This window comes from Perna viridis, chromosome 7, assembly GCF_037379345.1.
Source record: "Perna viridis isolate PV_CMFRI_1.1 ecotype Kerala chromosome 7, ASM3737934v1, whole genome shotgun sequence".
NCBI lineage: Eukaryota > Metazoa > Mollusca > Bivalvia > Mytilida > Mytilidae > Perna > Perna viridis.
The window spans coordinates 48,016,287-48,028,951 of record NC_142451.1 but is presented as its reverse complement, the minus strand read 5'-3'; the positions used below and the strand labels follow the sequence as shown (position 1 = coordinate 48,028,951).

The window sequence follows — 12,665 nt, the reverse complement described above, 5'->3', positions numbered from 1 at the left end:
TCTGATGGATTTTTCTGCACCTTGAATCACTTCTACCATCAAGTGCCTTAAGTTTATATTGATTTGTAAACACACCATTTACCATTGTAGCACATGTGCCATCCCCCTCTCATGTTTTCTTTAGAAGGAAAGTTGGTTTGTAATTAACTGAAATAGTATGAATGAACAAATTGGCAAATAGTTCATGATGCTGAGGGTCGTATGGCAGTAAATGGACCAGTTGGTTGCCTTAAAGAATTATATGGACCAAAGTGTAGGGGACGACCAACCAGTCCTTATATTGCCACTTGACTCGTAGTAGCATGAAGCAATGACTACAAACCAACAACCTCCCACACTTGAAGCAAGCACGCTACCATGAGACAGACATGTAGGATTCCCAAAATGGACTATGCAAGCATAACTTAATGAAAATAAAAATAATCCTTTTAATTTTACATACCTGTTAATCTTTGTAGTATTATCACAAATTATACTTCTGGGGTTCTTTTGATGAATTTTGGCAAATTTCATGTCAGAATTTATCGAAAAATGGGATTTTCGATTTTTCGGTCGAAAGTCACATGAATTCGACTCTACAAGTTATTACTCGACTACAATGTCTCAAATTTGGTACCATTCGATAGATAACAGGGTGTCAAGTTCCTATAAAGTCCTACATTTTTCTATAAATTTGAAAGTCCCTATATTTTCCCTATAATTCATTAAAATCCCTATAAAACCCTATATATTCAAAAAAAATCTGTGACATTTTTCCGTAATGATAAAAAACACTGATATATAAAGCCGGTATGAATCATTAATATTCAATGTATCTCTTTAGTATTCTATATGTAAATAAGATGCTCATATACATGTATTAAATAGCTATTTCTGGGGAAGTACCTTCTAGGTATGATATTCTATCTGGTGTACTCATGACAGCAAAATTTAAGCCATATTTATTGATCATCATATACTCATGTTAGTAGAAAGACTTTACAAAGAGATATATCGTCTTTGATTTGGCATATCCTTGTTGAAAAGTTAGTATTTAAGTCATAGAATCCTTTTGAAGAATTTAACTTTATCTTTATGAATGGCTTGCTTTTAAGATTTTAAAGTGGGAAATAACAAATTTATGTCAATATTTAACATGCTATAGATTGTAATATATATTTTTTTAATTTATAAGCATTTTGACTTTGGGTGTATGGTTGAATGAATACTTGTATACTAGTTATTTCATATTTTCATATACCTACATATTGATTCCTGAAGGATCAGAAGGCTGTGCAATGGACATGAGAATAAAAAAATCTGCTCTGCAAGTCCTCAAACTTTGATCATTCTGGAATCAACATCAAAATATAAACTTGAAATGAGAAAGTGTGAAAAAAGACAATAATCCAACCAGAAACGAAAAAAAGGATTTTGACTAACTAGCCTTGTACAGGCGGATGTTTATATGGTTCAGCACTATAGGCCAAAAAGCAAAAATGTGTGATTAGGTTTCATACTTCTGAAAATTAGTGTCCATTGTTATGAAAATCTTTGCATTGATTTTTTCCCCTGATTTCTATACAGGGAATAATTTGTTTTTAACGGAGTGTAACCAAGAAGGTCGCTAAAACCTTAGGGAGGGCATTGTAAAGCACAAAAATGGGGAAGGTAGGTCCTGAAAACACATAGAATTTACAACTACTGGAGAGAAGTAGTTGACTTGAAAGATGATGATGGCAAAATTAAGTACAAACTGTTGAAGAAAGTAATTAAAACAGCTCTGCTATTGCCTCATGGAAATGCAGATGTTGAAAGGAGTTTGTCAGTGAATATTAATGTGGTCACTGATGATAGGACTGCTTTCAGAGCAAGCCATTAATGACATACGAATGGTGAAGGATCCAGTTGCATTTTATGATCCTCATCATATACAGCCAAATAACATAACTTTCACAAAGGAATTCATCAAAGCTTTGAAAACTGCACTTGCTTGTTACCAAGCAAGGCTTGAAGAAAAAAGAAACAAAAAAGAACTGGAATTATCCAAAGCAAGGGAGAAAAGGGAAAATGAAGAAAGATTCAAGAGAAAACCAGAGGTACAAACTAGCATCTACCAAAAAAATTGAACAAAGAGAGCTAGAACTGTCAGAAAGAGAAGCACAAGTTAAGATATAAATGTAGATGCAGGCAATGCCCTCCTTAAAGAAGGAAAAATGAAACGAGAAAAGATAATGAAAGGAAAGGACATAGATAGGTCATCTCTTCAGGTTGCCCAAATGATTGATACAGGTGCAATCAAATCAGAAAAAGCCTTAAAGGAGCTGGAAAAAATCAGAGAGAAACAAAAGGTGTTGGAGTAGGAGTAAAGCTCAGTGTTTCGAAAGGTGATGTCTCTTGGAGAAAAAGATGACACAATGCAAGCAAAGCATGGTACAAAATATCATGAACACTGTCGTCTATCAAGTTAAAAAAAGCAGGAAGACAAGGAAAGCAGTTCAAAAAGCAAGGGTGAGAAAGAGTGAAACAACTGCAGCACATGAAGAAGATAGAAACAAACACATTAATGGCATTTTCATGTACTCATTAGTCATTTTGAATATTTGTTTCTTTAATTTTAATTTGATGTAAAGAGTAACTTTATAATGGCTTAATGTAAATTAGGAAAAATAATAAATAGGAGTAAAGGAAATGGAGGAGGAGGAGGCCATAATACATGTACTTAGAACTGAGGGTTATATATAGATTTTGTATCAGAAATATAAGAGCTGGACAGGTAACTAATCAAAGTTAAATACTTATTAGTTTACAATGTATATATATTATTCCAGTTTTTGTTAAATACCAAATTTGCTAGGTTTCTAGGCTGAAACAATAGACTTTCAACAAATCCTTCAATAAAAACTCCCTATAATATATAAAATATATCCCTGTAGATTTATTTAAAAATCCCTATATTTGCCCTATAAATTGAAAAAAAAATCCCGATAATCCTATATTTTTTAGGCTGAAAGTGGCTTGACACCCTGAGATAATTTAATTTTCTTCATACTTAAATCCCGAAATACTAATTTTCAAAAAAGGATTTTCCAAAAATGTTAAAAATATTACCCCTACCCCTAAAAAACGTGTCTCAGTATCAATCAAAATTCTCACTCACAGCATACTGACATTGTAGAACTCATATTTTAGGCATTCATAATTTAGATAATGATGTACCCAACATATCTGATCAATTCAGGCTCTTAGATTTTCCTTTTGGTGTGACAATTACTATAAAATCAGAAAAAGGGGAATTCTCAGAATTTCAGAATTTTCTTCTATATCACCCAATAGTATCTTTTTTTCAGAATACCGTAGTTTAAATAAGCTTTTGTACGATACGGTACATTAATATAGTGTCTTAGCTTCAGATTGAGCCCAAGTAATAAATATTTGAACTTTTGCAAGCCAAGTTAGGTGGAAAATTGCCACCCCTACCCATGATAAAAAATACCTCAGCATGAACTAAAATGTTAATTTTTGGCATATAAACGGTGTACAATAGACATATTGGGTAGTATTGTTTTAATTATCGATGTATTCAACATATCTTCTCATTTCAGGCTCTTTTTTTCAGTTTCTATGAGACAATATTGAGTTATTCATAAAAGGGAATTTTCTGAATTTCATATTTTCTTCAATTTCACCTATAATTGGTAATTTCTTTCAAATAATGTACGTCAAACATGCTTTTGTACATTCAAATACAATTATATATTGTCTTAGCTTTGTAACGAGCCCAAGTAATAAATAATATGTACCGCATTAAACAAAAGCTTGTTTAAACTATAGTAATCTAAAAAAAAAAAGACAGTATCAGGTGACATAAAAGAAAATTCTGGAAATTCCCCTTTTTTCCGATTTTATAGTAATTGTTACGCTGAAAGCAAAATATAAGCGCCTTAATTAATCAGATATATGGGAATATCATTATCTTAATTATGAATACCTAAAATATGAGTTTTACGGTGTCGGTATGATTTGAATGAGAATTCTGTTTGATACTGAGACCAGTTTTCTAGGGGTAATATTTTAAACATTTTTGGAAAACCCTTTTTTGAAAACGGTGGCTGTTTTTCGTGGTTTGTTTATGTAGCAAATTTAGTAGAAGTCCGCCTAAGAATCATGCAGTGGGTGATTTATCTATATAGCCTACTATAGATGAAATCACTGAAGTGAAGCCGAAATATTTTAGAAACAATTTAAACGATGCCGAGGTTGCGATTGATGGTAATGAGATGTTTGGCCCCAATCTACAAAACTACATAGGGAGGGTGTGGCACTTTATATAAAGGATAGTTTACAGGCTAACCCAATATAATTCAAAAGCGAATTTAGCGAGGCCGTAGGGATGAGTACAATATTAGCTGGAGGTGACGAACTACTAATTTGTTGTGAAGTAGTAGAAGTGGTGGTGAGACTGATGAAAATAATGAGTACTTATTAAAACTTTTATCTTATATAAGTGGAGCAAACTAATGCCACATGCTAATCATAGGCGATTTTAATTTCGAGGAGATGAATTGGAATACTTGTTATACACCATCATCAGAGACTGCTTTAGACTTGAAGTTCATTGAAAAAATGCGTGATTGTTACCTTTTTCAGCGTATTATGAAACAGATGAGGTCTAGAATTGACCAAGAGCTGCGTATCCTCGACCTAGTCCTATCGAACGAAGAAAGCATGGTCTCAGACATTTAACGAAAGTTAAAACTTCCTACCTTGACCTATGATAGAGACCTATAAAGTTATGATCGGCATATACGACCAAGCCCTACCACCCCTATTACAATTCAATGATAGTGGTACAACATTTCCTGAAATATTATGGCTGTTAAGGTCTTTACCAACAAAATAGCGATTAGTATTATAGCTCGCCAATATTTACATATACATTATCATAACATTATTAATATCAGTTGTGAATTGTCAAATGATTATTACATAAATCGCAGAGCATTTAATTATCATATGTGACACATTCTTATATATTTTATATCTCACTCGATGGAATATGCCCAAAACAGTTGAACCCGTTACTGTCCACATCCATCAAGATTATTTGTGCAGATAATTTCGAACAAAATGAATTATTCAAGAGTTTCCACGCCTACAGGTTTGAGAAAAAATTATATATGAAAATCTGCGAATTTCTATGTAAATAGATCATACAGACCTTTTCCAGTAAGTAGAAAGAAATTTAAAAGTTTCCAAATGATTTTGATCCTTACAAAGAACGGCTCTTAAGACGCCACTTTAAAATGAAATTCACCACTGAAGAAAGATGAATGAAGTAACAATTCCCCTGAGAACAACATCTTTTCGTTCAATAAAGTTCAGTGAATACTTGTTTCTACTGTAACGTAAACCAACTATTGTTTCGTCTGTTCTGAAGTATTATATTTGTAGGTATACATTGTAGGATATACAAGGGAGAAACAGTGATCGTGCGTTTCTTGTTTATAAACAACCTGAAAACGGTATCTCTTCCTTATTCATTGTAGAAGTTATCTCCCTTTTATTTTTATCAAACATTTTTATTTCGAGAACCGCAAGTTGTAGAGACGGGACCTTCATCAATGATCTTTGGTCCATGTGACATTTCATTTGCATCCAAGATCAAAGGTCACATAGTGGTAGTTTTAACATTTAATTTGACACGGCCCTGTTACGTCATCTTTCAAGATAGCATGACAAACTTTGTACCATCCATCGACCTCTTTTAGGAGCTCATGAAGAAATTCTTCATCCATTGTAGAAGTTATTTCCCGTTTATCAGCGCCTTATCAACATGGTCAACATGTCCCCCGAACTCATTTTTCAGGATATTATTATCATACTTGGTGAACATGTAGATGTTATGCTTTATTTGAAAAATGACCCTGCTAAAGACTTCATTATCATCTTTAAGAGCTATGTCCCCTTAAATCAATTTCATTCAATCCATCATATCTTGAAAACCATAATAGATAGAATCAATCTAAAAACTGTTTCATGTACACAAGATGACGAGCTAATGAATAAATATAAACATATATTTTATTATCAAACCATACAGGAGTTATATTCCTTGAAATATCATACCTATGTTTTTTAAATTTATATTTCGAGAACCGGAAGTTGCAGAAACATGGGACCTTCATCTTTGGTCTATGTGACCTTTCATTTGCATCCTAGGTCAAAGGTCATAGATTGCTAGAAAGCTTTCTCACTGCAAACTACAGGCCTTAATATTAAGAAAACGATAAGAGATAAGTGCATACATACAGCGTATGAAATGACATCTCGATAAGCCCTTCATTTTAAGACCAAGTTTACATCTGTCATACCGTCTGTTAAAAAGTTATGACAATTCAAATGTTTTGCAGAATCCGGTTTGTGACTTTGACATAAATGTATGACCTTGACCTTGTAAGTTTTATCAAGGTCAGATAATTTTAAGATGTATGGTGGTAGTTTCATATCTCTACGACTTCCAGTTCTGGAGTTTGTTATTGCGTTATATTTTAATAAGCGTTGGGCTCAAAATGAGGTCCCAAATTTCCCAAATTGTTTGGTAGTTTTGTTGCATATGTTCTGTAAATTATCATACAGTTTTCAGATTTGAGATATCTTGTCTAGTTTGGGATCCATTGAAATTTTAAGTTGTAAGAGCGGGGATATATAATTTTAAATTCTCAACAGACACACAAATGGTCATTCCACCGAATAAAAGATCTGCGCACAACTGTTTGACAAAATACCCAGGACCAATATAAAAAACTAACGATACAACAACTTAAAATTTCATATTTTCCAATCGTTTTATATATTTCATCAATACCTATTTATAGATTTGATATTGCATCATTTTTTTCAACTTCGTCGAAGGGGGTCGTGTGATATATCATTTTGAAGGTCTAAATGAGCACATTAAAAAAAATCAGAGTTTCAACCATTATAAGTCACACATGTTCAAAGGGTAGTGTCATTAAGTCCAAAAATTAAAAGTTTTTAGAGGGTAAGGTTGTTGCATATCAAATGAAAGGTCTTAAAGCGTACGTCCGAAATATCGATGCTTTGTCTCGAAATAAATGAGTTGGATGTGGTCAACGAGTGCAAAACTTAAGTTGTTTAAATAATTAGGTTGTCGCATATCAAATTAAAGGTCATAATGTGTGTACATCTCAATTTTTAATTTTTTATACAGAAAAAAGAACCCAGTTGGGATTAAAAAGTGCAAAATTCTCAAGTTCACAGAAAGTAGGGTTGTTGTATATCTAACGAAAGGTCGTCGAGTTTACATTACAAAAATCATGATGGAAACATTGACATTTGCATTTGACAAGGTCAAGTGCAAATATCAAACTGTTGTAGAAGGTTAGCATTTTATGTATCAAACGAAATGTCTTAATGTGTATAATACAAAGAGAAAGTTTTCAAGGGAAAGACCTTTCAATTGTTTAACAAACAATTGACATACTAGTTTTGAAATTATTTTTTTTTAAATTTACTAGTACCTACTTATTACATGTAACAACACAGTGTTGATGACGCTATTATCATTGTGTTCAACTACAGTCAGTTCTTTTTAGATGCTGGCTGGTTGAATCAGTTGCATACTACCACAGCTTTTAGATAACCTAACACAAGTAACATAGAAGAACGATGTTACTAAGATGTCCACACTGGGTTGTACATTTATATGATAACTCACATGAGGACGATATTAATTGTTCCGCTTTTGGAATATTTTTTTCCATAGTGTAAAAACTAATTTCGCGGAAAATATATTTTGCCCTTCATTGTCCACAGCGAATAAGCAGGAATTAGTACACTGCGAATTTTTTTCATGTTTTATTGAAGAACAAGAGTAAAATCGTTTTGGCTTTGAATTTTAAAATAAAAAAAACGATATTTGGTCTTCATATGTAATGTATAAAGACATAATGCAAGTGAATAATTAGCAAAATAATGTAATTATTAAAACATATATACATGTAACATTTAAATTCAACGGAAGACGTAGTTGTAACAGTATCTCTACTTCAAACGACTGATTAATACATCTATTGACCGCATTGATGAAGATAAATGAAAAGTGTGTAACTTTTATCCTCTGAAAATACTCGGTATTCATTACGATTATAATTCAAATGAGTTGTTTATTGGTGCCAAAGATTTTTTCTCAAATTATCCAGTAACACAATATAGTTCACGTCCTGTAATTATACTAGGCCAAGATTGTGAACGCAAAAATACAATCGAGTTCAGTACAGGAGGAAAGCGATTATTTACATATCCCGTCCGAATTGACACGGATGTAAACAGAACAATTTACGTAGTAGATATGGTTAATGATGAACATCATGGTCGAATTGTAGCCGTTAGAAGAGACAGAAGTTCAAGTACAACGGCTGTGAACATTTTGATACGGAAGACTCTCCATTTGTCCAAGGGATATCGCCATCACCAAATGTAATAATATTGTTATATCGGACAAGGACGCAATACACGACATACAGACAGACGGAGAGTTAATTGGATTACAGAACACCAACGAACAATGCATAACATTTCCCCTTATAATTTGTGTGTCGATAGTGAAGGATTTCTACTGATAGGCTGTAATACGATGGAGAACCAAATGAAGCTAAAATACATAATATGAAATTATTACTTTAACGATTGTTCGGAGATGATTTGTAGACATACATGTGAAGACAGTAATCATGTTTCCCCTTTGATATTTGTTTAATTCAGATGATATTGTCAGTAAAAATTGTACGATTTAGTGATTATGCACTTAATCATCTTATGTTTCTTCAAAATTCCAGATTTTTTTTTATTTTTAACATATAAAAAGCACTAGATTCGGATCAACAAGAGCGCAAAACACTCAAATAAATAAGATGTTAGTCGTAGTCTTTGGAGGGCCATTAGGAGTTATCGGAAAAGATATGAACAATGGAAAATGATTTAATCTTGTTGATTGGCAAAATATTAAACGGGCTTTTGTGAAACAAATCTTTATTCATCTCTACACTGTATACTTTCATTTTCAAATTTCAAAACCTTTCCTTAGAAAGGAGTTTGCCACAACAATAAAAAGCATATAGATTATTAGAAATGAGAACTTTTTAGCAAAATTGAACTACATATTTTAAGGTAAAAATGACGAAATGGGGTTACTAGCACAAAAATCGTGTGGCGCATTGATGTCTTTTTTGTACAAAAGAAAAACCTAAAATATAATGAAGTAAAGTGACGGGCCGTCATTTATTCACTTTTCTACAGAATCGTGATCAATACCTTTTTTTAACGAAAAAAATTGTTACCATTTATGTCAATCGTACCATAAAAGTATTATAATTAACATTCTGTTCGCTTTCAGGCAATTTGTTAAAATTACTACATGAACAGGAATTATTGGTTTGAGAACGTAGCCTTCACATATCCAAATCTATTACAATGTGTTTTGCAGCACAGTGGTTTGCTGTGATCGGTAAATAAAGTATAGTTGAAGATACAGTATCAACACTTTATCAATTTTTCACGTTTCGAAGGTTTAAATTCCACCACTTAACCTTGATTATCAATTTTGAAGATTTCATAACAAACTTATGAAGAAATCAAGCTACATGTATAGTTTGATATCCAATACGATAATATATGTATATAAAGTATGTAAGAGGGGGTAATTTTGTGTAGCAATTACCATGCTAAGAAGTTGAATTTAGTTGTAGATCTTCATACTGAGTTTTGATGTGTGAAATCATAGCATTGATGAATACGGTACATTAGTATCATTTGTTCCATTTTAAGAGAAGGACAGGCAAAACCTTTTACGACTATTCAATTGATCACAACATTCTAAAATCGTCTAAATCACTTTCCGTACATGTACCGGTTGAAGCAGGTGATATCCAAAAAATATAAGCTGAAGGTCTTTCTGCCAAGATCGTAAAGCAGTGTGAAAAATGTCGCAGCCAATATGTATGATTAAGGTTATGAAGTCTCGATATCGGTCAAGTCATGAAATTTAATTAGTATGAAAACAAAACATCAAAGATAAGGAGTCAGGAATAAACAAGTGTATTATTTTGGAAAACAATTATTTTTTGTATAACCATGCATGTCCACAAATTCATGTTACTAGTACATTGTAAATCAGTTTGATTTGCGGATACTTATTTTTTCGATTTAGGACAATTCAAGTTCGATTAAATATTGTGCCTAACACTCTCTCAAATCTATGAGTTACGATTTAAAAAATTCCAAACGCAGGTGCTGAAGGGATGTTGCCACAGATGAACGTTTGTCGTTAAGTCAATAGTTTTTCTTTACCATCGATGTCTAAGTGTAGGTCAAGATATGAGGCTGCCGTCACAGTGTCTGTAGTATCCTTTATCTTAAGTTCTTTGGGGTAGATGCGATGTATCAAATACCCGAAAGAGGATTGTTTAACGATAATACGTCATCTATATAGCAGAAACTGAGAATAAAGGATCTAGCCAAACGGTGTTCTTTCTTTCGAACCAGATCAGCTATAAAGTCAGCCACATAAGAGTGAAGGAGTAGGTCAGCAAGTAGAGGAGCACAATTTGATCCCAATGGAATACCGACCGTTTGTTGAAAAACGCGTCCACCACACTGGCCAATATGTTGTCGATCATAAATTCCAACATTTTGGGAACATCTTTTGTATATTTGGAAGATGATTATAAGAATACATTGTACATGAATCGAGTACATATTTGATTAACATGTATTACATCTTTGATAAAACAAATCGGCTGATCTTTAATAATATTATACTATGCACGAGTACATGGCATAGACCCTTTTGTGGTAAATTAATGAGAATGTTCAATATACACTTCTGCGAGGTAGAGCTTGGATAGAACAAAAGAATTTTCCTCGCGGCTGTGTATATTGAGCATGCATCTACGCATGCTCTTCGACTACCAAAGAGTTAGCACCAAAGTCAATTGATGTTTTAACAATATGATATAACAATTATGAAAAATTCTTATATTGCAAGTGAATGTTCTCTGGTCTCATAATAGACTTATAAATAAGACTAACGAACATTTACTTACAATATAAGATTTATTCATAATTGTTGTATCATATTGTTAAATATATGTCAAATATGTATATATATTTAAATACATGAAGAGTCTGAAAATTCACGCCGATGTTAGAACTGTCAAATTTGCTAAGCCTCGTACCGCTGTGACATTTATGGCAACACCGCCTGCACAAAATCCAGCGCCCTAGACCACTCGGCCAGCTAGTCTATAAAAATATAGCTTTCACTAGCCGGGTCATTCCTCCTCATAAGATTAATCTAGGGCTGTGACTTAGTACATGATGTAAAGTAGTACGGGATATATATATGACATTTATATAACAAACCACAGTTGGTTAAGTGTCTCATTATTTTCAGGTCACTTTTCTGTTCTTGGCATCAAGAAGTAACACAGACCACCAATTCCGTTTAAAACACGAACAACTTTCAATTTTTTCTATTAAGAAATCAAGTTAGGTCCCACTTCTGCTGCTGAAAGACCGTATATCCAAGTGGTAAAGATATATCTGCAATATAAACTTGAAAAATAAAATAGAAAATTCCAATGTTTTACTATTTATTTTGTCTTTATATACTCTGGTTATCAACACCAAATCAGGGCAACCTATTAAACTGATAGTTTAACAACACATATATTTGCCTTTTCTGGCTCGTCTTCATACGTATTGCAACCTATCAGCAGAAATCCTTTACTATTAAAACTAAGACATTCTGGTATATCGATCCCTACGTCCTGGGTGTTTTGTAATCCAATCAACTGTCCGTCTGTCCGTAAAATATGCAAAACATGATTATCCCCGTCCAACACTACTAAATTCTTTGATTGTGATACGGCAATGTCCAATGGACTGAATGCAGAGTTTGATTTATTGAAATATTCATATCCGCTGTATGTAAACTTTAATACCCCTATCATGCTGACGGCTACTATCCGACCGTGCCATTCGTCGTTTATAGAATCAATGACGTAAATGGTACTGTTATCATCTGTGTTTATTCTGGCGGGGTATGTAAATAATCTATGGCCTTCCGGATTAAACTCGATGGTTCTTTTACGTCTATAATGCTGTCCTCCGCATACTATAACAGACCTTTCACTGTTTCGGTTTACTGAATATTTTGGACCGGAATCCCTGACACCGATAAACAACTCGTTCCAATATTTATTGTAATGCATTCCAAGAACTTTCAAAGGAATAAAGTCACGCACCGTTTTTAGTTCATTTTTGGCAGTTAATACCTTTAATTCTGATATGCAGTCAAATCGTGCTGTTATCAGCTCGTTCTTTGAATTCATTGTAAGGTCGAATACCTCTTCATTATAAACACGCACAACCTTAATCGATGAGTTCAATAACTTTCCTTCGACAATTTTCTTGTTGTTGCTATTTAAATAAAATACCTTTTCGTCGTCAGTACAAATTAGTTTATGTACAGCTTCCAAATCTGTCATGTATGAGTTGACGACCGAATTGATCACTTTCGTATTAACATCCTGGCACTGCGATACTTCCAACGATGCAAACATCCCTGAAACATCTTCAGTCTCCGTACAAACGACTTTCAT

General features: G+C 33.2%; 1 protein-coding gene across 1 annotated transcript; it reads right to left on the bottom strand.

Moving 5' to 3' along the window:
* Positions 1 to 11,705: 11,705 nt before the first annotated feature.
* Positions 11,706 to 12,665, bottom strand: LOC148613051 (uncharacterized). The gene has a single exon (XM_088595426.1). The coding sequence runs from the start codon at positions 12,663 to 12,665 to the stop codon at positions 11,706 to 11,708; it is 960 nt and encodes a 319-aa protein (XP_088451552.1).